Source organism: Physeter macrocephalus, chromosome 9, assembly GCF_002837175.3.
Source record: "Physeter macrocephalus isolate SW-GA chromosome 9, ASM283717v5, whole genome shotgun sequence".
NCBI lineage: Eukaryota > Metazoa > Chordata > Mammalia > Artiodactyla > Physeteridae > Physeter > Physeter macrocephalus.
In genome coordinates, this window is record NC_041222.1 from 92,767,907 (window position 1) to 92,789,946 (window position 22,040).

At 42.0% G+C, this 22,040-nt stretch overlaps 1 protein-coding gene and 1 long non-coding RNA gene across 7 annotated transcripts in view; one reads left to right on the forward strand and one right to left on the reverse strand.

Annotated features, from left to right (window-relative positions):
* Positions 1-22,040, forward strand: part of XPO7 (exportin 7) — an 86,680-nt gene that overhangs the window by 62,105 nt on the left and 2,535 nt on the right. For 2 of the 3 annotated variants that reach the window (XM_024130769.3, XM_024130770.3), the window contains exons 10-27: positions 1,211-1,357; positions 2,113-2,285; positions 4,189-4,382; positions 4,836-4,941; positions 7,228-7,363; positions 7,881-7,954; positions 9,113-9,193; positions 10,118-10,181; positions 10,597-10,705; positions 11,673-11,779; positions 14,073-14,161; positions 14,899-15,006; positions 16,966-17,048; positions 17,224-17,438; positions 17,667-17,805; positions 19,658-19,818; positions 20,963-21,061; positions 21,601-21,728. In XM_024130769.3, the coding sequence (XP_023986537.1) occupies positions 1,211-1,357; positions 2,113-2,285; positions 4,189-4,382; positions 4,836-4,941; positions 7,228-7,363; positions 7,881-7,954; positions 9,113-9,193; positions 10,118-10,181; positions 10,597-10,705; positions 11,673-11,779; positions 14,073-14,161; positions 14,899-15,006; positions 16,966-17,048; positions 17,224-17,438; positions 17,667-17,805; positions 19,658-19,818; positions 20,963-21,061; positions 21,601-21,728 (2,213 nt within the window). The remainder of the gene's footprint in view (positions 1-1,210; positions 1,358-2,112; positions 2,286-4,188; positions 4,383-4,835; positions 4,942-7,227; positions 7,364-7,880; positions 7,955-9,112; positions 9,194-10,117; positions 10,182-10,596; positions 10,706-11,672; positions 11,780-14,072; positions 14,162-14,898; positions 15,007-16,965; positions 17,049-17,223; positions 17,439-17,666; positions 17,806-19,657; positions 19,819-20,962; positions 21,062-21,600; positions 21,729-22,040) is intronic. The other variant, XM_055087307.1, reaches the window with a different exon arrangement.
* LOC114486906 (uncharacterized) overlaps positions 21,068-22,040 on the reverse strand; it is a 7,111-nt gene continuing 6,138 nt past the window's right edge. For all 4 annotated transcript variants that reach the window (XR_003681326.2, XR_008618275.1, XR_003681328.2 and 1 more), the window contains exon 4: positions 21,068-21,214. This is a non-coding gene — a long non-coding RNA (uncharacterized lncRNA). The remainder of the gene's footprint in view (positions 21,215-22,040) is intronic.

Sequence of the window (22,040 nt, forward strand, 5' to 3'; positions counted from 1 at the left end):
CCCTGGTAACCATAAGTTTGTTTTCTACATCCGTGACTTTACTTCTGTTTTGTAAATAAGTTCATTTGTACCCTTTTTTTTTAAATTCCACATGTAAGCAATATCATACGATATTTGTCTTTCCTTGTCTGACTTACTTCACTCAGTATGACAATCTCTAGGTCCACCCATGTTGCTGCGAATGGCATTATTTTAGGGAAGGGATCACTTTGAAGGAAAATAAGGATAGAGCTAGTCATTTTTCCCGAGAAATTAAGAATCTAAAATTTGTTTTTTGTTTTCATTTCCATTTTTTTGAATGTACATTATTTACCTAAGTGTATAGGGCTACATTTAGGTGGGAGGGGAGCTATTTCTCGTTCAAATATTCATTCCATAACTCAGTTGCCCTTTTTGTCTTTTTCAATCCCAAAGACTCAGCTAACACCTCCTTTTTTAAAATATTTCTTCTCCACACTAGAAAATATCATAAAAACAGTTCACTTTTAAATATACTCTGTTGTCTCCCTCTTTTTAAAAATTCATTTATTCTATCAACAAATTGTATGGAGCCACCTACCATGTGCCAGGGATTCAGTGGTGAGCAAAACAAAACCTGCCCTCCTTCTCTAATAGAGGAGGACGTATGTAAGGAAACAAGTATGCTGGTGTAGTATGCAAACAGATGAAAAGTGTTTGACATAAGTATATAATAAAATACATAAACATACTAATATAGGAGTACGTTTATTGTAGCAAAGATATAATAAAATATATGAAATATTTGTGTAACTTTGCCACTGTAGTTTAGTTGTGCTTAATGACAGATTTGACAGATGTGAAAATAAAAATCTCATTACTTTTCATTTGATTGGTGGGAAGCAAACAGACCCAGTCACATCTTAGATCATGCCCGTTTTCTGCCATTAATCAACTTTACAGCCCTGGGCAACTAGTGTGGTCCTTCTGGGCTTCTGTCTCAGACTCTTCCAACTGAGGCTAATAATCCCATCTCACAGGATGATTATTATGGACGGATGAGATAATAGATGTAATAATCCCTTTTAAAAGTGACTTTTTAAAAAATTGCTTTTAAACATTATACAAATGTGTCATTCTGCATGATGACCTGCAGCGGAGCCCCCCTCCTCATGCCATCCCAGATGTCAGTCGGGAAGAGTTGTAATGAATCACATTTTACATTTTATTTTCCTCCCTGTGCTGTCACCAGAGTTTATCAGACCCAAACAATTACCATGAGTTTTGCAGACTACTGGCCCGATTGAAGAGTAACTATCAACTGGGAGAACTAGTAAAAGTGGAAAACTACCCTGAGGTCATCCGATTGATAGCTAACTTCACAGTGACCAGCCTACAGGTTTGTCTTTGATTGCTTGTCCCTTTCTTCCTTGGAACCTCTTCTCTTACTCATTGGTTTTATTTAACCTTGTAAGAATTTTTTTTTCCCTTGGCAGAAGTGAATGTAAGTATAGGGCCACCCTGCACAGAGTGGTTACTATTGCAACCTACTCATTCACATTACAAAAGTTCAAGGAGTGTGGGTAGAGGAGCATGAGGGAACTGCAAGAATAATATTTAGATTCGAGACTGGGAGAATTCCCTTGTAGTCCCCCAAAAAAGGCAGGGTTGGAACAGGGAGCTGGGCAGAAGAGTGAAGAGAGACTCAGTGCCCTCTCTTTCCTAGTCATGTGTAGGCAGCGGTTCTCACAGGCGATGGCTTGCGTCAAAATCATCTGGGGAGCTTGATTAGAAATGCAGGTGCTTGGGTCCTACCCCCATAATTTCTGGTTCACTAGGCCCAGGGTGGAGCCTTGGCGTCTCTGTGTCTAACAAGCTCTCCACGAGATGCTCGTGATGTTTGAGAACCAGTTACTCAGCCAGCTCAGAACAGCTCTTCTCACTGGATGTTTAATCTCTGAAATACCAGTAAACACATTAGACTAGTTGCCATGCACAGAACAAAGCCCATCAAAGTTTATCCTCATTCTCTCTTTTTTTTTTTTTTTTTTTTTTTTAAGAGAAGTCTTTATCCTTTGTGTCAGATGGCATGGGACCTAATGTATTATGTACAAAAATGAGAACTATGCCTCCTACTCTCTTGGTTTTCCTTAGCATTGGGAATTTGCCCCAAATAGCGTGCACTATCTCCTGAGCCTATGGCAGCGGCTGGCAGCCTCCGTGCCATACGTGAAAGCCACAGAGCCCCACATGCTGGAGACTTACACTCCTGAGGTCACCAAAGCCTACATCACATCCCGTTTGGAATCTGTGCACATCATACTGAGGTAAGGAAACTGGGGCAGCCTCCCTCTTTCCCCACAGGTGGCCTGGCGTCCGACTTGCCAGAGATCAGACACCCAGTTGGCAAAAGTGTACTTGATATGAGTCATATTGGAGCTAACACCATAATGGGCATTTTTTTCATGTTAGCACAATAGCTGAGGAGAGCATAAAGTCCAAAAGACGTCTTTCTCTTTAATATCCTATTCATGTCCCTTCTTCACCAACCATAGCATTATCTCTGAATACAAAGTATATCAGTATAATGTTTGTCCTTGCCGCTGATTTCCTTTAAACATGAGAGAAGCATTTATAAGCTGTAGATGACAACAATTATAATATGTAAAATATAGGTGCTTAATGTGAACTTCTAAAGAAATAAGTAGATAAATAAGCTACACAATCCAGAGCTTACTAGAAGATGTAAGAATTCCAGGCAGCCGATCACTGATTGCATTATACTGACACATGGTTTCTGTCTTCCTTGACTACTAACTGGACCAGAAATCTATAGTAAAGAAATGTCAGACCCTTTAGAAATGACCTATATAAAATGGAGTTATTCTAGGGACTTCCATGGTGGTCCAATGGTTAAGACTCCAAGCTTCCTGCAGGGGGCATGGGTTCAGTCCCTGGTCGGGGAACTGAGATCCCACCTGCTGCACGGCGTGGCCCAAAAAAAAAAAGAATGAGGTTATTCTTTGTGTAGGGACCTATCTTGTATACTTTTTTCATTGGCTATTTCTCAGGGGAGTTTACTTGGACTCTGAAGGTTTGGGGTGTTTTGTGTTTTTTTTAACTCAAATTCTTAATTTGCTCAGAATCAAGTACATTTAATTGTCATAAGAATTATAGTCTCAACTGCTTATGACTTGAATCATTTCAAAATCTGAGTATTTGTGAAGCCCATTGGAAAGCACTGTTCTGTTAGCTGCATAGTTTCTGTTCCTGAGGACTCAGCTAGTTTCAGCAAGGCCATGCTGGGGAGGGTTACATGTATGGGCTCTGGGCCCACGTAGCCGGTTAATAGCTGTGTACTCTTGGGCACAGTTGTAATGACGATTAAATTACTGTGTCCCGGCCTCGTGTGTGGGTCATGGTAAACACACAGCTCTGAACTGCTTGCTGCCATGGTGGTGCTGCTGCTGGGTTGTCATACGATGATGTAACAGTACATGGCGAACTTATGGTAAGACTTTCAAGTCTAGGAAACCAGTAGATAAGGCAAGACCTGGTATAGAGCCACAGTGCCTCATCTGCATTTCTGAAATTTAAGATGTGAAAATTAATTTTTCTCATAAGTTTGGCACAAAACTCATTTAGTGGCAAAACTTGACATGTGCTGATATGAGACCATTTATAGTCATTTTTTAAAAATTCTACTTCGTGTGACTAATCATAATATTTATACATTTTGCTACAGGAATATTGTATTTGACATGCCACAGCCCAGGGAGGGTTCATATTACATGGTAGAAGCATCGTAGTGCCTCCCTAAAATCTGAAGATTTCTGAATTCCAAAACACATCTGGTCAATGGCCTCACACAAGGGACAGGTTACTTGTGGTCACAAAGTTTACTATAGTCAGGAACAAACGGGGCTGAGAACCAAGAGCTTTTAGGGGTGAGAAGCATAGGACTGATAGGATCATGGCAGACAAATGTTAAGCGACTGGGAATTGGAAGACTGGACACCAATGGGCAGAGCATACCTACGGGAGACTGATGCTATGTTGAGACACCTGCCTTCCACCTGTTCTTAACCTTCCTTCCTTGGTAAAAAGTGGTGTTGGGATGTGGGCCTCTACAGCTGCACGGGGTGGATAAATGGAGAAGGAGAAATGCTGCGACGGAGAAATCAGTAGGCATATTTTAAGAGAGCGCCTTCCTTCTTCCCTTGGGAGTAGAGATGGACTGGAAGATCCCCTGGAGGATACAGGTCTGGTCCAGCAGCAGTTGGACCAGCTGTCTACAATCGGGCGCTGTGAATATGAGAAGACGTGTGCACTCCTCGTGCAGTTGTTTGACCAGTCTGCCCAGTCCTATCAGGAGCTGCTCCAGAGTGCCAGCGCCAGCCCCATGGACATTGCAGTGCAGGAGGGTGAGTGGACAGTGGACTGGGCCTGGCAGAAGGTGCTGTCAGCACGCTTTCACTCGTTGCTACCTCTCTTTCACCTTTCCCCCCAGAATTCTTCCATCATCAGTTAGCTCCATATACACAAAAGAATATTTGATAATAAATGCCACAGGGAACTAGGGAGGAGCACCTGAAATCATACCTGCAGCGGGTATGTTTAACTTTAAGAAAGTACTGCACTGTAAAAATAACGACCCTGTCTGATAGGGGAGCCTTGGTTATCTAATGAATTTCGCCCTTGGCATCACCCTTACCAGAGCAGAGGAGTAGCTATTCTCTGGAAGAACAGTTAAACTTTATGACTTTTTCAGTTTCTTGAGATTAAGGAAGCTCATAGTAAGAAATGAACCTCAGTGTGAAATTTCTTCATGAAATGATCACTGGTGGTGACACTAATGGGTCTTCTTCCTGTTGCAGGAAGGCTGACGTGGCTGGTTTATATCATTGGTGCAGTGATTGGTGGCCGGGTCTCTTTTGCCAGCACTGATGAGCAAGATGCTATGGACGGTGAGCTTGTCTGTCGGTAAGTGCTCCCATGGAGGCTTCCTATTTCACTGCTGTGACCCTCCCACCCCCTTTAGGGTCGTGAGACCAGGGAACTTGACATGCTTCTGTTAGTGCTTTTCTCCCCATTTATAGAATATAAATATAATCTTATGAAGCTGATTGCCCATGAAGAACTGTTACAAGTTCAAATTCAAACCTTTTATTAAGTACAGCAACAACTATGCCGACAGTCCTTACTAAAAAACCATCTGCAGGGCTTCCCTAGTGGTGCAGTGGTTGAGAGTCCGCATGCCGATGCAGGGGACACGGGTTCGTGCCCCGGTCTGGGAAGAGCCCACATGCCGCGGAGCGGCTGGGCCCATGAGCCATGGCCGCTGAGCCTGCGCGTCCAGAGCCTGTGCTCCGCAACGGAGAGGCCACAATAGTGAGAGGGCCCGCGCACCGCAAAAAAAAAAAAAAAAAAACCATCTGCAGTAATTCAGCAGAGGAAATGATGGATATAGAATTAAGCATATTGGATACAGAGTAGAGAGTAGCTTTTAGTTCTGTTTAAGTGCAGTATCTCAGAGTTAATGAAATGTGGACTGCTTTTGCCTTACCAGAGTAAGTCTAATAGGAAACTGTGGGTCTTCAACTATCCCCAAAGATGGAATTACAGAATTTCTACAGCCTTTCAAATCTCTTGACCATACACTTTCCCTCGTACAGGATCTCAAGTTACTTCGTGTCTGTGATTCTAATCTTACTAAAAACCTATAAATGAGCATTTTGTGATTTCTGAAACTTTACTTAACATAGAAGTAAAAAGGCAGGACCTTTTAGTAGCCTGCAGAGAGGTTCTCAAACCTTTACTGCAGGACTTTTTACCTTCTTAAAAAGTATGGAGGCCCTCAAAGAGCTTCTGTTTATGTAAGCTGTATCTATCGATACTTTCGTATTAGAAAGTAAAACAGAAGTTTTTAAAATATTTATGAATTTGTTTAAAAATAACAATAAGCCCATTTCATGTCAACATATGTTGTTTTTAATAACTATTTTTTCAGAAGAAGTGAATGAGAAAACTGGCTTTGTTTTAATGTCTGGCATAGTAGAAGTCAGCTGGATTCTCCTCTCTGCTCCTGCATTCAGTCTGTTTTGATATCACACGTCTTATAGCCTCTGGAAAACCCCACTGCACCCTCATGTGAGAATGCGAGTGAAAGGGCAAATAATGTTTTAGTATTTTTATGAAAGTGGTTTTGTTACCTTGCAGAGAGAACTGCTACCCTGAAGGGTTCTAAACTTTCAGATGCTCTCCTTAGAGATAAACACATTTTAACATGATGCCTTAGAATTTTTTGGTCCCCAGGCATTTCAATCCATAATTTTTATTCTTATTCTGAAAATCCCCATTTGTCTCTTTCCACCCCCACTTTATCTATCAGATGCTCATCTGCCCTTAGGTGCCTTAATCCTGACTAAAGTCTCCACGGCATATCACACTGGCATTTTTTGAAGAGTTGATCAAAGATTTAATCCAATACCTTTCTGACTCTGTAGCCTGCTATGATACTGTGTGTCATAATATAGATTGAGTTTAGACAGTGTCTCATATACTGCTTCTCAACTTGAGTGTTCCAACACGATGAATGAGTCCAATTCACTCATGATGTCACAAATAGTTTGTTACCTATTTTCACACTATCAAAATGCCAGATGACTCACTTATAATCGCATCATTCTTGTTCATCCCAGCATTCCAGTATGCTTTCTTTTGGGGGGATAGGTGCGGGAAAGAGGGATGAAGTCACAGGCAGCATATCTGCTCTTGGTCCCTGGAAGTGTTACCTGCCTGTGAACATCGTCCTTCATGTGTCTCCTTTCCTTTTATGGCTCCATGAGAAAAAAAATGGAGAGCCACCGGTGTTTAGTCCAGTCGACCTCATTTTATAAATGAGGAAGTGGGGCTCAGAAAATAAATTGCTTTACTCAAGGTCTCACAGAAGTTTCAAGGATGGCCATTACCCTGGTACTAGTGTTTTTTCCACTATTTTTAAGCAATTATGAGTTCTGCCTCCATCTACAGTCTCAGGCGACTGGAAGTTTTAAACATGTAACTGGTCATTCATACTCCTCAGCTGAGGTTCCTGTAGGGCAGAAATGGAGAATTTTGTTCCCTCAGTGGAGCTTAGAGCCTGCAGAGAATGCCTTTCCAATAGGATGGGTGAGGAGAGGGGACGTGTGCCTATTTCAGGGGAGGTTGGTTTTCTGCAGTGACCAGGATATCCTGCTGTTGAGAGAATCATTGCTCTTCCACCTCTAGGGTGCTCCAGCTGATGAACCTAACAGACTCTCGCTTGGCTCAGGCGGGTAACGAGAAACTAGAATTGGCCATGCTGAGCTTTTTTGAACAGTTTCGTAAGATCTACATTGGGGACCAGGTGCAGAAATCCTCTAAGGTAACAGACTCTCAGTTGGCTCCATTTAGTTCTCACTTCTGGTTGTGGCATTTCTGATAAGAGAAATGACAGAGAGCAGTTTAGATACAATCTCCAGATTTTATGTATCAGAATAAACCAAATAGTTCCTCTTGGTCTGTAGAATTTGGGGAGACTCATTAAAGAATTGGGTCCATTTTTCTAGTACTTCATGTGCTTAATAAATGACCAGTCAAAACATCTGTTGGTCTCCCCCAAATTGGCAATTCTCAGTCTCTGTACATGAGTTTATGTTCAGAACAACAAAAGGTTTTGACAGTCTTTTTGTAATTTCAGGGTTGAAGATAACTCAGCATCTGTCCAGTATTTAAGTAATACTTAGAAACTAGCTCACTCCTTCAGTAAAGACTTCCCCAGCACTGTTGTCCGTTTTCTTCTTATATCTTAGCCTCCTGAATGAGGACAAAAACAATACTGGGATATGATTTTTCTAATCCATATTTTCTGGTTACTTTCTCTTCCCTAAACACACCCCCAGCTGTACCGCCGACTCTCAGAAGTTCTGGGCTTGAATGATGAGACCATGGTCCTAAGCGTCTTCATAGGAAAAATGTAAGTGTTTTGGCTTGCCATCAGCAAGAGTCCCTTGCAGTCCTGTTGCAACTGTAAAATGTGATCTTGGCATTGTGCTGCCAGTGCCTTGGTATTCCAGCATTGATCGTTTGCGTCAGAAAATTGTGCTTTTGAGTGTGTGACAAGCTGTGCTTAGAGATATGGCCCGGCCCCAGAGCATTCCAGGCTTGTACAGGCAAGGATTTCATTTTGTTCACACGGAATCTCATCTACAGCCTCTGGAATCACGGGTGAAGCCCTGCCATGGCGTTAGTAAAACAGACCTTCCTCCCCAGCGACTGGTGCTCAGCTCCTCACCAGATCACCCTGCTGCCAGGATGCCCAGAGTGGGCTTTCACTTTCTGGCACTGATTTCCACTAGGTGTGCCCCCAGGAGCAGAGCCCCACTCTAAAACAGGCTTACTCCTCTCAAGAAGCATAACACCCTTTGAGAGTCCCGAATCTCCAAAATCTAGTGCTATTGTTTGGATTGTCATCAAAGTTGGAGCTCTTGATTGGCCCTTTTTTATTTTGTTTGTTTGTTTGTTTTTTAAGTTATGCCCCTTTGTTTACATTTCCCCCTTTTTAGGAGCTCAATTTATCAAAGCACACACTAGGAGCCAAATAAATATATTACCCAGGGCTGTGTGCAATGTGACGTTTTGCCTCCTTCCAACCATCCCAATCCTAAACACTCGTATCCATGAGCTGGTTAATCATTTAAGATGAAAAAAGCAAAGGGGGTCTAAAGGACTCTGCCAGCCAAGAATCCAGAAGCAAGGGCTACTAGAATTCTGCAGCTGACAGTGGATGGTGCAGGTGCAGAATTGCATACGTCTGCATGTTATCACTGCCGCAGAAATCTCTTACCCTTGCTGCAGAAATCAGCCCTGGAGTGCCCCAGAATTCCAAGGGCCTGGGTATGGGCCAGTGTAGCTTTGGAACCAAGTAGTGAAGATTATCTGAAGGATAATTTTTCTAGTCAACCAAATGTAAGTACGGAGATTTTATACCCATTTTTTGTGGTTGTGATGTCTGTGAATTGGTGATGCAGATGTGTGGTGATTCTTGATGGATGATTTTCTTCTTCTCCCAACTCTCAAAGATACCAGGCATATCAAAAGTGTCTCCTGCTTTTTTTTTCTTTTTGTCCTCCAGCATCACCAACCTGAAGTACTGGGGCCGTTGTGAACCAATCACCTCCAAGACACTACAGCTTCTCAATGACCTCTCCATTGGATATCCTTTTCTAAGCTGGCTTCTGGGCAAAACAGGAACTGTGGAGTGCCACAGTCTTAGAAATCATGGCCTCCTCCATTTCTCTTTTAATTTAGCTATATGTGTACTTAAGTATCTTCCATTCTCCTAGGAACCAAAGGCAATACCCAAACAGAATCCAGGAATAATTCCAGACCCTAAAAAATGAGCCAACTGACAAGCTAATAGTCTACCACAGATTTATTCCTGGCTATCTCTAAGATCCAGAAATACCCAACAGGTCTGTCTGATAGGTACACACTCTTTGTAGCCAAGGTTTTAGCATAGGTGGCAGCAAAGTCCATCTGAATTTTTCTATCAGCTTATAGGTAGAAGCCGCCTGATTACAAACTTTGCAATAAAAGTAGCCACCACACTTCCTCTTGACTTGGACTCAGTCTGCTGTAAAGGTTGAATTGCTCTAAGACAGCCTTTCACAACCAGGGGTCTGCAAGAGAAGTAAACCCTATAAAAATGATCTGAGTGACTTTTTTCTCAGTTCTCCCAAAGATCGTACGTAGCTAGTCTCATTCTAAATGCACAGGAGAGAGGTTAATTCACCACACAGTGGATGCCTGACGTGGGCTTTAGGGCTTAAATCTCTCTTAGAAGCCCCATTGAGAAAAGCTACTCTAGGATATCATGATTCTTGGGGGAAACTGCTGGGTTTTATCTCTTTTCTTACAGATAGGACTTTGGTATGGGTATTCTCTCACTGATCAGTTAAATGCTGCTTAGAAGAGAACATCTGTTTTTCCCATTTGGCAGTGTCATACTCAAATGGTTAAGAAAAATAAGACAGCTGGGTATGGAATTCATAGTACTCTAACCTAGAAAGTGCTCATCCTGCATTAAAGATTCTTAGTTTGGATCACACTTTCCTTGACCCTCTTCTTTTGTCTTTACATACAGTAGTGTAAGGAAACTAGTGAAGCTGAGTGCGGTACAGTTCATGCTGAACAATCACACGGTGAGTGGTTGAGCCCCCGCTTCCTGGTTCTGCTCTCCAGCCACACACGCACACTCTCAGCAAACAAGGGAGATGTTTAAGTTGAGCTCCTGGGCGCTGCTGCCGCCAAAGGCTATGCCCTGACTCCTGTCACACTGCCAGGTTACACTTAACTGTCGTGAGACCTGCTGTTTGAGATCCAGATAACCTGAGTTATGGTGAAGTCACCGACTGTTACTCATACGGAGATAAGTTAGTTGTAGGTAACAATAACAATAGTTTGTTTTTTTTTTAAATTTTAATACCCCTTATACCCTTAAGGAATGATAATAGAGCCATTAGCTTGAAATGGCTCAGTAATTCTGAAATTACTGGCTTGCATTCTACCTCTGACCCATGTTTTTATCTTTTAAACTTGTTTTCTTTTCTTCAATAGAGCGAGCACTTTTCATTTTTGGGTATTAACAATCAGTCCAACCTGACAGACATGCGGTGTCGAACTACCTTCTACACAGCACTTGGGCGTCTCCTCATGGTGGATTTAGGTACTGCAATAAATCCTAGAGGCTCCTGAAGTAATCTGGCATGGTTCTAAATTTTCACTTGAGGCTAGAAAACTAGATGTGGAGGAGGTGTTTTTTGTTGTTTCAACAGTAACAGAACTATCTGAAATAACAGTCTGATTTCACCAAGAACAAATCATGCTATCATGGTCCCTGTAACTGGAAGAGAAAAACAGTATGGGTCTGAAGTTTTCATTTGATGTGCAGTGGTTCTAAAATTCTATTCATAATTCTCATCTATAAAATAAGGGAATTGAGAATTCCTAAATGCGTCTTGTTGGCCAGATAATCCCCTCCTCCCACATTGAGGTGCAACCCACCTGAGACGGCCAGCACTCCTCAGTACCCACTTCACTGGCACATGTGAACCAGGAGGGTTTAAGCATCTTTCTGGCCCTGGTTGTGATATTAGCAGTTTGGGCTCAACTTATAAACTGAAGCTTAATAGTATCATCACTTTTTAGCTATTTAAATTTAATGCTACTAAAATTACCTTATAAAACCTTCTATATTTACGAAAGATTACTTTAAAAAAAAAAAGGTCTAAAAAGAAGGGCCTCCACAAGCGCCTGATTCAAGTTCAAGTCTCATCTAGTTCTCATACCCCAGCCTCAGTCCTTTCTCAGCTGACTATAGTTCTCAATTAAGGAAACATAAGCAACATAGTACGTTGTATGCATCAGAATTTCCGATATTGAATGTCAGTATTGAAAAAATTGGGGCATCCCTGGACTAGATGATTTCTGCCGTGACGATTTTTCTAGTTTAAAAATTATTTCTATACGTACATTTTATTCTGAAATTGCTGCTGGTACCTATCGGGATTATCAAGGGACCCCTCTGAATTATCCTTGGGTCTGCTCATCTGTCATACCATCTTATTTCCCATGCATACACAGCCTTGCATTTTTCTGTACTGGGGTCACACCCCGGGTTGCTTTCCTTGCAGGAGAGGATGAAGATCAGTATGAGCAGTTCATGCTGCCGCTCACAGCGGCGTTTGAGGCTGTGGCCCAGATGTTTAGTACTAATAGTTTCAACGAGCAAGAGGCAAAGGTGAGTCCTTCACCCACTGATTGATCAGCTTCTGGTTGAGGGCAGTCCCTGAGAGAACCTAGATTGGGTAGCACTGCAGAAAATAGTGCTTATCCATAAATTTTCCACTAATTTAGCTTTTTACTCAATCTCTTGGACTCCAAGGATTTTGAAATAGAAGAACCAGTGTAAGTTTATAAACTCTGTTTTTATGTTAAAGTGTGTTCTTAAACAGCCCTTAGGATTTTTTATCTAAGTTTTTAAATGTATTAGCATCAAGTTATTTTAGATGTTTTCTCATTGCCTTTTTAATCTCTGTTGTATATTTAGTTATGCCCCCTTTTCATTTTCAATACTGCTTATTAGTGCTTTCTCTCTTTTTTCTAGATGTCTTGCCAGAGATTTGTTACTTTTTGCTTTGTTTTAGCTCTGTTTTATCTGTGTTTTGTATTTCATTCATTTCTACTCTTAATCTTTATCGTCATACTTTTTCCTTGGTGTTATTCTGTGGTTGTAACTTAACTTTTCAGCCCTTCTTTCCTAATGTAATCATTTAAAACTATAAATATCCCTCTAGGTATATTATTCCACAAGTGTTTTTTGGTTTTGGTTTTGTTTTTTTTAATTGACATAAAAAACACATAAAACTTACTGTCTTAGCCATTTTTAAGTGAATGGTTTAGTAGCATTAAGTATATTCATATCGTTGTGGAACAGGTCTCCAGAATCCACAAGTTTTGATACGTAACATTTTTCATTAGCATTCAGTTCTCTGTATTTTCTAATTTCCATTAAGATTTCTTCTTTGACCCATGAGTCATTAAGAAGGGTTTGTGAATTTCCATACAAATGGAATTTTTAAGTTACCTTTAGTTATTGATTTCTGGCTGTCAGAATGGTCATTTCTTGGTTTTTTGCTTTCCTCATCTTTTTACTTCATGCACACCTGCTCTCTTTACCTACAGATCTCTGTGCCAAAACCAGAGAACACTAGGCTATTAATATTTGTAGGACTTTTTTTTGCAGTGTTCATAATGACACTGATACTGAATTTCAGACCCACCAAATAGCCCAGGGGTATTGCCCCCCAAAATGCCAGACTTTACCTGACATTCTAAAATTCTCCTTTTTCATCTTTAGAAAGCCTCTTAGTTTTCTCTCTCCAGGTTAGCAGGGAAGTCAGGGAGCAACAACATTTGCCCAACTCTCTCCTCTTTACTCCAGTGTTCTGGGGTCTGAGATGGGTACCATTCAAAGCTAAGGTTAATGTGGAACAGATCAATAACAGGATAGAGTATCAACCACTGTCAAGGATAAGTGAGGGATATCAGTGAATATCAGCCCTTTCCCCCAAACAAGTAAAATTAATGAAAGAACCACCTTGGCCATGAACTACAACCATCACCATATCTTTTGTCATGCCTCATGTAACAAGTCTTTTAGTTTGCCCATGTCTTAGACTTAAAATTGAGCTTATGGTATCTGTTCAGGAATAGAACTGTTTGCTTAAAGCAGACTGTTAGCAGAAGTGCAGACATTTTTGATAAATGAGTCGGGATACCCAACTGTGCCTACTGATGATTGTTAGCTTTTGAAAGTGGTTTTATTGCTGTTCAGAGCCCACTAGTAAAAGTTCTACTGAGAAAGAGAGCACTGGATTTGGAGTCTTGGTGTTATAAGTCCTAACCCTGGCCCTCTTGCTACCTGCCAGCACAACTATGGGCAAATTATTTGACCTCATTGGGTCTCACTCTTTTTCTGTAGAAGTATAGTATTAGTACTTTATAGGTCCAAGATCCGGTACATCAGTCTTATTTCCAGACACCCCAACCCAAGGGCAGATACCTGTAGACTCTTGTCTTGCTTCTGGCGGAGTTTGCATTTGCATTCCTGTGGCACTGGCACCTTGGTAATTAGATGTGGACCAGACCTTTAGGAATATGCCTCTTCTCCCTCTTCTTGTATGTACTTTTTTGCCTTTTTTTTCCCTACCTCTTCTTGAATAAGCTTTTTTGCTTTTCTACTTTTTACATATGATTTATCACATTAATGTCTTAAAATTTTATCAGCCTCTATTTTTGCCGTGATGGGCCAGGAACCATCCCTTTCTCTTGGTATAGAAAGCTTCCAAAACTAATTTTCCAAGTGAAAAGATTCCATTCCAGTATGGAAGAGATCGACTGAGAATATTTGGGAAGGAGTATTTGTTGAATGATGGGAGGAAGAATTTGATTACAGATATGTGAAATCCTCATCAGGTGGTTATAGGTTTGGTTTTTCTTATATCTTAACATATTTTTGCCTTCTACTACAGCGAACTCTAGTTGGCCTAGTAAGAGACCTGAGAGGGATAGCTTTCGCCTTCAATGCCAAGACCAGCTTCATGATGCTGTTTGAATGGATGTATCCTAACTCAAACTAGGAGCGTACCACAGCAAGCCTTGACTGGAGTGTGAATGGGTGATGAAGTCATCGGGGAAGGTGGGGGGAAGGAGTTGTGAGGCAAAAGAAGGTGAAAAGTTACCCAAAAGGCCTGCCATATGTCTTGTAAGGTGTCATTCCACAGTGGTCCAATAATATGATGCCACCTGCTTTGGTCACTGAAATTGGGAAATGAGTGAGGTGGCTTCTCAGTTTCTCTTTTGGGTCCGTTATATAAATGCCTGTGGAATTGTTGCGTGTGAATTTTGCTGCACTTAGAAAAGAGAGACACTTCAATCTACTCAAAAAAGACAGCTGTACTAGGAATTAGAAAGTCTGAGCTTACTAACTTCATAACCTTGAACAAATCACTTCAAATCGAAGTGCCTCTGTTTCTCAGATAGTTATGTAAAGGAACTAGCTGCTTCCCTGTCACATTACAGAAGTGGTAAGAGGGTAGAACAATATGAAATATATTGTACTCCTCAGAAGAAAGGCATTATGTAAATTACAGTGTGTCGTTAGATGCCTATTACAAGTTAAAGGACACACAACCGCTTCAGCACCTTCTGGTTAGAAAGACTCTTAAGATTACCAAGCAAGAGACAGGAAATTAGAGAGCTATAATTTGGCAGTTTGTGCTTGACCAGTGCTGAGAGATTATTTTAAATTCTGTACCTTTCTGGATTCAGAATTCTTCCTTAGCTTTTCATTTACAGCTACCCATCCTACATGCCAATTCTCCAGCGGGCAATTGAGCTATGGTACCATGATCCAGCCTGTACCACACCTGTGCTCAAGCTAATGGCTGAATTGGTTCATAATAGGTAAGCAGGGAGATTTTCAAAGGGTACAGCTGCCCTTTTATCTGAGAGATCCCTAAGATAATTTGCTTTATCTAGTGTTTTCAGGAGATTGTGGAAGATATTAAGATTCCTGCTATCAAAATTTGAAAACCTCTAAAAGATTATAGTGTATGTTTTTATTTGTTTGAAAGAAGGGTGTCCCCAACCTCACAAAGCCATAGCTGCATGCAGGAAATAAGTCACTTTAAAAAGAGTCTCAAGATAGCCACTCTTAAGAGATTTGGCGACCAAAATCTGATTTCCCTGCCCACATGTATAAGAGCTAACCTTTAGTGATGGTGCCATGTCCATCACATTCCATAGCTCACATTTCACAGCGACTGTTGAGAGGGATGCAGGCGTGTTAGAGCACTCTCTCTGTGCAGAAGGGGATTTGCTAGGCAGATGACAGCTGGACTGGTAAAGATTTATCTTAAAAGTGAGAAAGATTTGCAAAATACCACATTTTAGATTTGCCCAGCAGCTTAGGGATGGAATGGAAAGAAAACTCCAGCACCTTGACTTCACTAGAATTTCAGATCTGGATCTGCCTCTTAAGGCACCCTGAGAATTAATAATTTTTAAAACTGTCTTAGTGAAGAAGTGGGTAATATTCATAGAAGCTATAGCCTCCCATGAGGCTTATAGTTAAGATTTATTCATTTATAAAATAGACATTTAAGAACATTTACTCTTTGCCACTTAGGCACTTTTATATCGATTGTGCCAGACAAAACCTCTGCCCACTTAGATGTTGCATTCTGGGGGATGACAGACAGTAAAAAAAAAAGTGTGGAAGATCATTTCGGACAGTGATACGTGCTATGAAAAAAGTTAAATAAGGTAATAAAACAGGGGAATCGGAAGGAGAGAAGGCCTCTCAGAGAAGGTAGTATGAATGAGCAGAAAGAATCTGTATCCCTGCAAGGATAAGGGCAAAGAGCATTCTAAACAGAAAACAACTGCAGAGGTCCCAAGATGGGATGAACTTGCTGGGACTTGAGACAGCAGAATGCCACTGGCTGGAGCCTGGTGAAGGAGGGGAGGTCAAGGCAGGCGACGAGTCAGGTCGTGTGCTGACTTAGTACAGCAGTAGTGCAGAATGGCGTGTACTCTCATTACACGGGAAGCCACTGGAGCATATTAAGCAGGAATTAAAATGATATCGTTGGCGTTATTTAAAGGTGTCATTCTAGCTACACGTGGAGAATGAGACTACAGGGGCAAGAGTGGAAGCAGAAGGACCACACAGGAGACAGGCGGGTTCCGGGCATATTGTAGAGGTGGATCTTGATGGACTCTGTGTAGGGAGGGGAGGAAGATGGAATCAGGAGGACTTCTGGGCTTGAGACCTCACCAGCCATGAGGTCAGTGACACTCATTAAGCAGCAGAACAAACCAAGGAGGAGGAGCTCTGGTCTAGGGTACAGTCAGGAACCCAAAACTCAGGTGTTGACATTGTTTGCCCTCCTGACCTCACTCCCCTTGTAACATTCTCAGTCCCTTTACAGCTTTTCCTCTTCTAAAGTGGACACGATGCTCGTACCCCTCCTTCAGCTGCTACTGAAGCTGTAAAGGTGAATGTAGATTAAAGTCTGAAGGGCTGTGAGTTAGTAGGACCAAGAAGTGACTGTGATAAAAGCTAAACTTTAAGCAAATTGAGAATTTTAAGAGAATAATTTGATCTACTGCCTCATTTTCTTTGTTTCTTTTAAATGTTTTCAGTTTGAGCAGCAGAATTTGAATCTAGCAGGTTTGTCTTCAAGATGCAAGCTACATCACTGGTCATCTTGGGTTAACTTGGTTATTTCACATTAGGATAAGTAATCTGCATGTCTTCGTGCAAAAAGTATCACCTAACGTACTCAGGGGAGAGCCTGAAGTAGCCTAGTCTTCCAGCAACATACCTCTGACTTTGTCTCCTCTGTGTTCTCTGCTCAGATCCCAGCGACTCCAGTTTGATGTCTCTTCCCCCAATGGCATCTTACTCTTCAGAGAAACGAGCAAGATGATAACAATGTATGGTAAGTGCTTAAGAGGAGAAGAACCCTGGAAGTGAGTTCCAGCTCAGTCACCACCCTCTGCACTGTGGGTCTCATACGCTTGTGTCACAGCGCCAGCTGGTTCCAAGAGGATTGAGGCGGTATGTGAACTGTCAGTTACCACATGATCGAGTAAATATATATCTTGTCCACTCAGGCAATCGCATCCTGACACTAGGAGAGGTCCCGAAAGATCAGGTCTATGCACTGAAGCTCAAGGGCATCTCCATCTGCTTCTCCATGCTGAAGGCTGCTCTCAGTGGGAGTTACGTCAATTTTGGAGTCTTCCGTCTCTATGGGGATGACGCCCTGGACAATGCTCTACAGACCTTCATCAAGCTGCTTCTCTCTATTCCCCACAGCGACCTCCTGGTAAGCCCTAAGCTTCGTTGACAGGATCCGAGCCCTACGTCATGTCTTTTTTTTTTTTTTTCTGCTGAGACCATGATTGAATGTTTCTCTGAAGAACTAGAAGCTGGCTCCACCTAGGTCTTCTGTCTTCCCGTCTGAAGGGAGCTAAGCTATTTTATTGAAGATCTTGCTCCACACATGCTGAGGTACACAGCACCTAAGCTGATTTTCATCCTCCTTCTCCCACAGGATTACCCCAAGCTCAGCCAGTCTTACTATTCACTACTGGAAGTCCTGACCCAGGACCACATGAACTTTATTGCAAGCCTGGAACCTCATGTCATCATGTATATTCTCTCTTCCATTTCTGAAGGACTTACTGCACTTGGTAAGCACCTGGGCGGGCGGGCGGGTGAGTTGGTTGGTTGGTTGGTTTTCACCACTTAACTAAACAGAAGGGAGAGTCTTGCCCCAGCATCCAAAAGGATTACTGCTTTGGGGAGCGCATCCTAACAACAGAGTGTATAATTCATGGGTATGTTCTCATGCAGCAAATACTTAGTGATGCCCTCCTATGGACCAGCACTGTGCTTGGCACTAAGGATACAGTAATCAGTCCTTGTCCTTTAGGAGCTTTTTATCTGGTAGATGAAACAGACATGTAAACAGACAACTGCCTGTTTACCACCCTTAACCTACGTACACACAGCAGTAGGGTAAGTACGGAGTGCTGTGGGAGGGCTTGGGAAGAATACCTAAACTCCTGGCTTTGAGGAGGTAGGGTCCTGCAAGGCTGGCTGAAAGAGTTGGCATCAAAGCGTAAACCTAACAGCTGAACCGGCATTATCAGATTAGTGGAGGAAGGAGCTTCCTAGCAGCAGGAACAGCAAGTACTAGCACCTGTTGGCAAAAAAAACCCAGGAAATCCAGATGGCTGGCACACTCGTGCAGAAGAGAAGAGGAGGAATGAAGTGAAGCTGGAGGGAGAGAGAGAAGCAGGGGCAAATCTGGAGATCACAAAGGCTGCCCTTAAGCCATATCAGTACGTTTGGGTTCTGTCCTTAGGGCAGTGGAAGGTTTTACACAGCTAGCTCCGTAAGTTTTTTCATCCTATTCTACCTGGTTCTTGTCAACCATTTTGTTACCAAGCTGCGTTCCAGCAGTCTTAAGTCAGTGTGTATGTGTTCAGAGAATACAGTACATTTTTATCTTAGGCTGAGCAAAACATAAATAGGAAGATTAAGTCAACTGCAAAATAATCAGGAAATATTGCAAATGCACAGAGAATGACTTTGGATTGTCTACTGTGGTGAGTTCACCACACCCCTGCTCTGGGCCACTTCTTTGATACGCACTTATCTCCAGCAGGGGGCGTAGCCGTCTCTAGAACAGTCCAGCCAGGGTATCAGACCCTGCTTTGGAAGGCGGTCTTTTAGCTTCTTGAAAATAGAGGGACCTCTGCATGAACAGAAGCAGCATGCTTTACTCTTTTAGGCCTGTGGCCTGTGCCTCACCTAGTCAGCTCTGTCTGCAGGCTGTGCTGCAGTGTCCCCTTAATAAAATGAATAGACAAGTCTGCAGCTTCCCACCACACACTGCCCTGGAGATGCTATAGATAAACATTACAGCGCCCCACTCTAACAAACTGTAGGTGTTGCTAGGCTGTATTAAGCTGGGTTTAGTGACAATCACCCAGGTAACTCAGAGTATAGGCTCACACCTCACACTTGGATTCTAATCACAGCTCTTCCAGTGACTAGCATTGTGACCTTGAGGCAAGTCACATAACCCCTCCAAACTTCAGTTTACTCATTGGTAAAATGGAACACCTACCTCCTGGAGTTCTCAAGAGGATAAAACAGAGATGATAACCTATAAAGTCCTTAGCACAATCTCTGGCACAATAAAAGTACTTGCTATATGGTAAGCTATTTGATATTTTTTATGAAGCAGAAGACATAAATCCACATCATATTGAGTCAATAATTTCAATATTGTTTATATTATTGTCTATTATGACAGGCTCATTTTCAAACTCAGAATTGGACCTTGCTGTATGATGAGGGTGAGAGGTTAATAGGCAGCATCCCAAGCCGTGGTCTTGGCTGCACTGACCACAGTTCCCAGTCTGACTGGGGACCTCTGTGGGATCTCAGCTAAGGTCAACTCATGTTCACCCAAGTCACCATAAGCAGTTCAGTATCCCTGCTCTATTCCACCCCTCCCCCTCTTTCTTCCAGACACCATGGTATGCACAGGCTGCTGCTCCTGCCTGGACCACATTGTGACGTACCTCTTCAAGCAGCTTTCGCGTAGCACCAAGAAGAGGACAACGCCCCTGAACCAGGAGAGTGACCGCTTTCTGCATATCATGCAGCAACATCCAGAGATGATCCAGCAGGTAAGGGGCGTGAGGGGTAGGAGGCAGTGTGGGTGTCCCACGGTGGGAGAACCTCTCTGTGAGAGAGGAGAGGCCAAGCAAGATGAAGAGTTTGACTAACATCTCCCCTGGTTAATGCTGCCAAGGTGAATTTTATACCTTAAAATTGCAGTGGATTTGCAGTTACCTGAGTAATCACTGGATATGGATATAGAAAATCTGAAAAAATCAAATTCTGAATTGTTCTCCGAGTGTCACGCTAACCCCCATGCCTTGGGCCTGTCCCAATGAGCATTATCCTCCTTCCATGACAGTGACTTTGCTCATCCATTGCTGTAAATGGAGCAGGAGTTAGCAGTATCCAGCTGTAAAACTTGTACTGCCACTTGCAAAACAGAAACAAGAGTGCAGGACAGGGAATTCCCTGGCGCTCCAGTGGTTAGGAGTCCAAGCTTTAACCGCCAAGGGCACGGGCTCGTTCCCTGGTTGGGGAACTAAGATCCCCGCGATCCTCATGGCGCGGCCAAAAAAAGATTGTACCACCTTTGCTTTCAATTTAAAAAAAAAAAAAAAAAAAAAAAAAAAAGAGTGCAGGACAAAAAGAGACAACTGACCACGTGGAGATCAAACCATATGCTTACCATTATTTTATTTGTATGCAACATCTTTTCAAAAATAAGATTTGCAGGCATATACCAGCTAAAAATACATAAGGAAAAAGAATCAATGGAAGTAGACTCTTAGCCAGTAATATTTTAACCAGTCTCATCTTTGTCTACATTGTTCTCTAAAGGAGTAGTGAACATCCCCAAAATGTTACAAAGCTCTCTCTTCTGAGAAGAGATCCTGGGAGCTATAGTGCAAGGTGATTTTGCCTATTATAATCATTTACTTGACCCATCCCATTACCCACAAAACTCTGGGTTAACTGGAAAGGCCCATTTTTAATTGAATTTTCAAACCATTTTAAAGAACAAGAAAGGAAATATTTTAGAAACAAAACTTACCTTGTAATAGAAGACTTAAATGAAGCTTCATGAAATATTCGTCTGGTTTACTCTAGATAGAAAAGGCCTTCAACCTAATAAACACCTCTGTTTGGAATCTGTAATTCTATCTTGAGTAGCCACACTCTAGCTCACTGCCTCAGATTCTCCATTTCCAGATGCTGTCAACGGTGCTGAACATCATCATCTTCGAAGACTGTAGGAACCAGTGGTCTATGTCCCGACCCCTACTCGGCTTGATACTACTTAATGAGAAGGTAAGAGGACAGCTCCCTGGAGTCCAGGGCACTGTGAGAAACACTTACAGCAACACCCCACGGTGGTGAAAGAGGGAAAGTGGCCCATTTTCTGAGCATGTCCTATTCATGCTCTGAACAGCATATAATCACTTAACGGTTAGAAGTCAGCACCTGTGGCAGTTCAGACAAAAGGGAAAGGATGAGGAAGTGTGACAAGGAGAGAAGATACCTAGAGATCAGAGCACCTAAGGCCTAAGTTCTAGTTCCAGCTCTGCCATAAACAGACATAAATAAGTCTAGAGAGTCCTATAAAAGAAGAATCTGGATCAGATGACCCTCATAGCATTTACAAATTTAAAATTCTAGATTTTTAAGTAAGATAAAGATATATTATCCTACAGGTGCTTGCTTGAACTTTAAAAAAAACAAGTATCCAATTTTAATAGATATTCCATTTCTTGGAGGAGAACACTCCTTCCACTCTACAGATGATGGAGGGCTAGTCAGCCTTTCCCCATCTTCTCTCCTTACTGCCCCCCCCCCACTTTGCCCTACAGTATTTTTCTGACCTAAGGAACAGTATCGTGAACAGCCAGCCACCAGAGAAGCAGCAGGCTATGCATCTGTGTTTCGAAAACCTGATGGAAGGCATTGAGCGAAATCTTCTAACAAAAAACAGAGACAGGTGAGTGTAGAAGACTCTGGCAAGAAGCCCTAGGCAAGTGTTACTTTTCAAATCACTGAAATGAGGGAGACTCCTTAAAAGTCTTTTAGAGGCCGTCTAAAGCAGTGCCGCCCAATAGAAAAGCAAGCCACAAAGTAATTTTAAATTTTCTAGTTGCCACAACTAAAAAGGGTAAAAAGAAACAGACAGCATTCATTTTAGTATATTTTATTTAACCCATGTATCCAAAATAATATCATGTCCATGTGTAATCAATATTTTTAAAGTGAGAATTTTAAGATTTTTTTTTTTTTTTTTTTTTTTTTTTTTTTT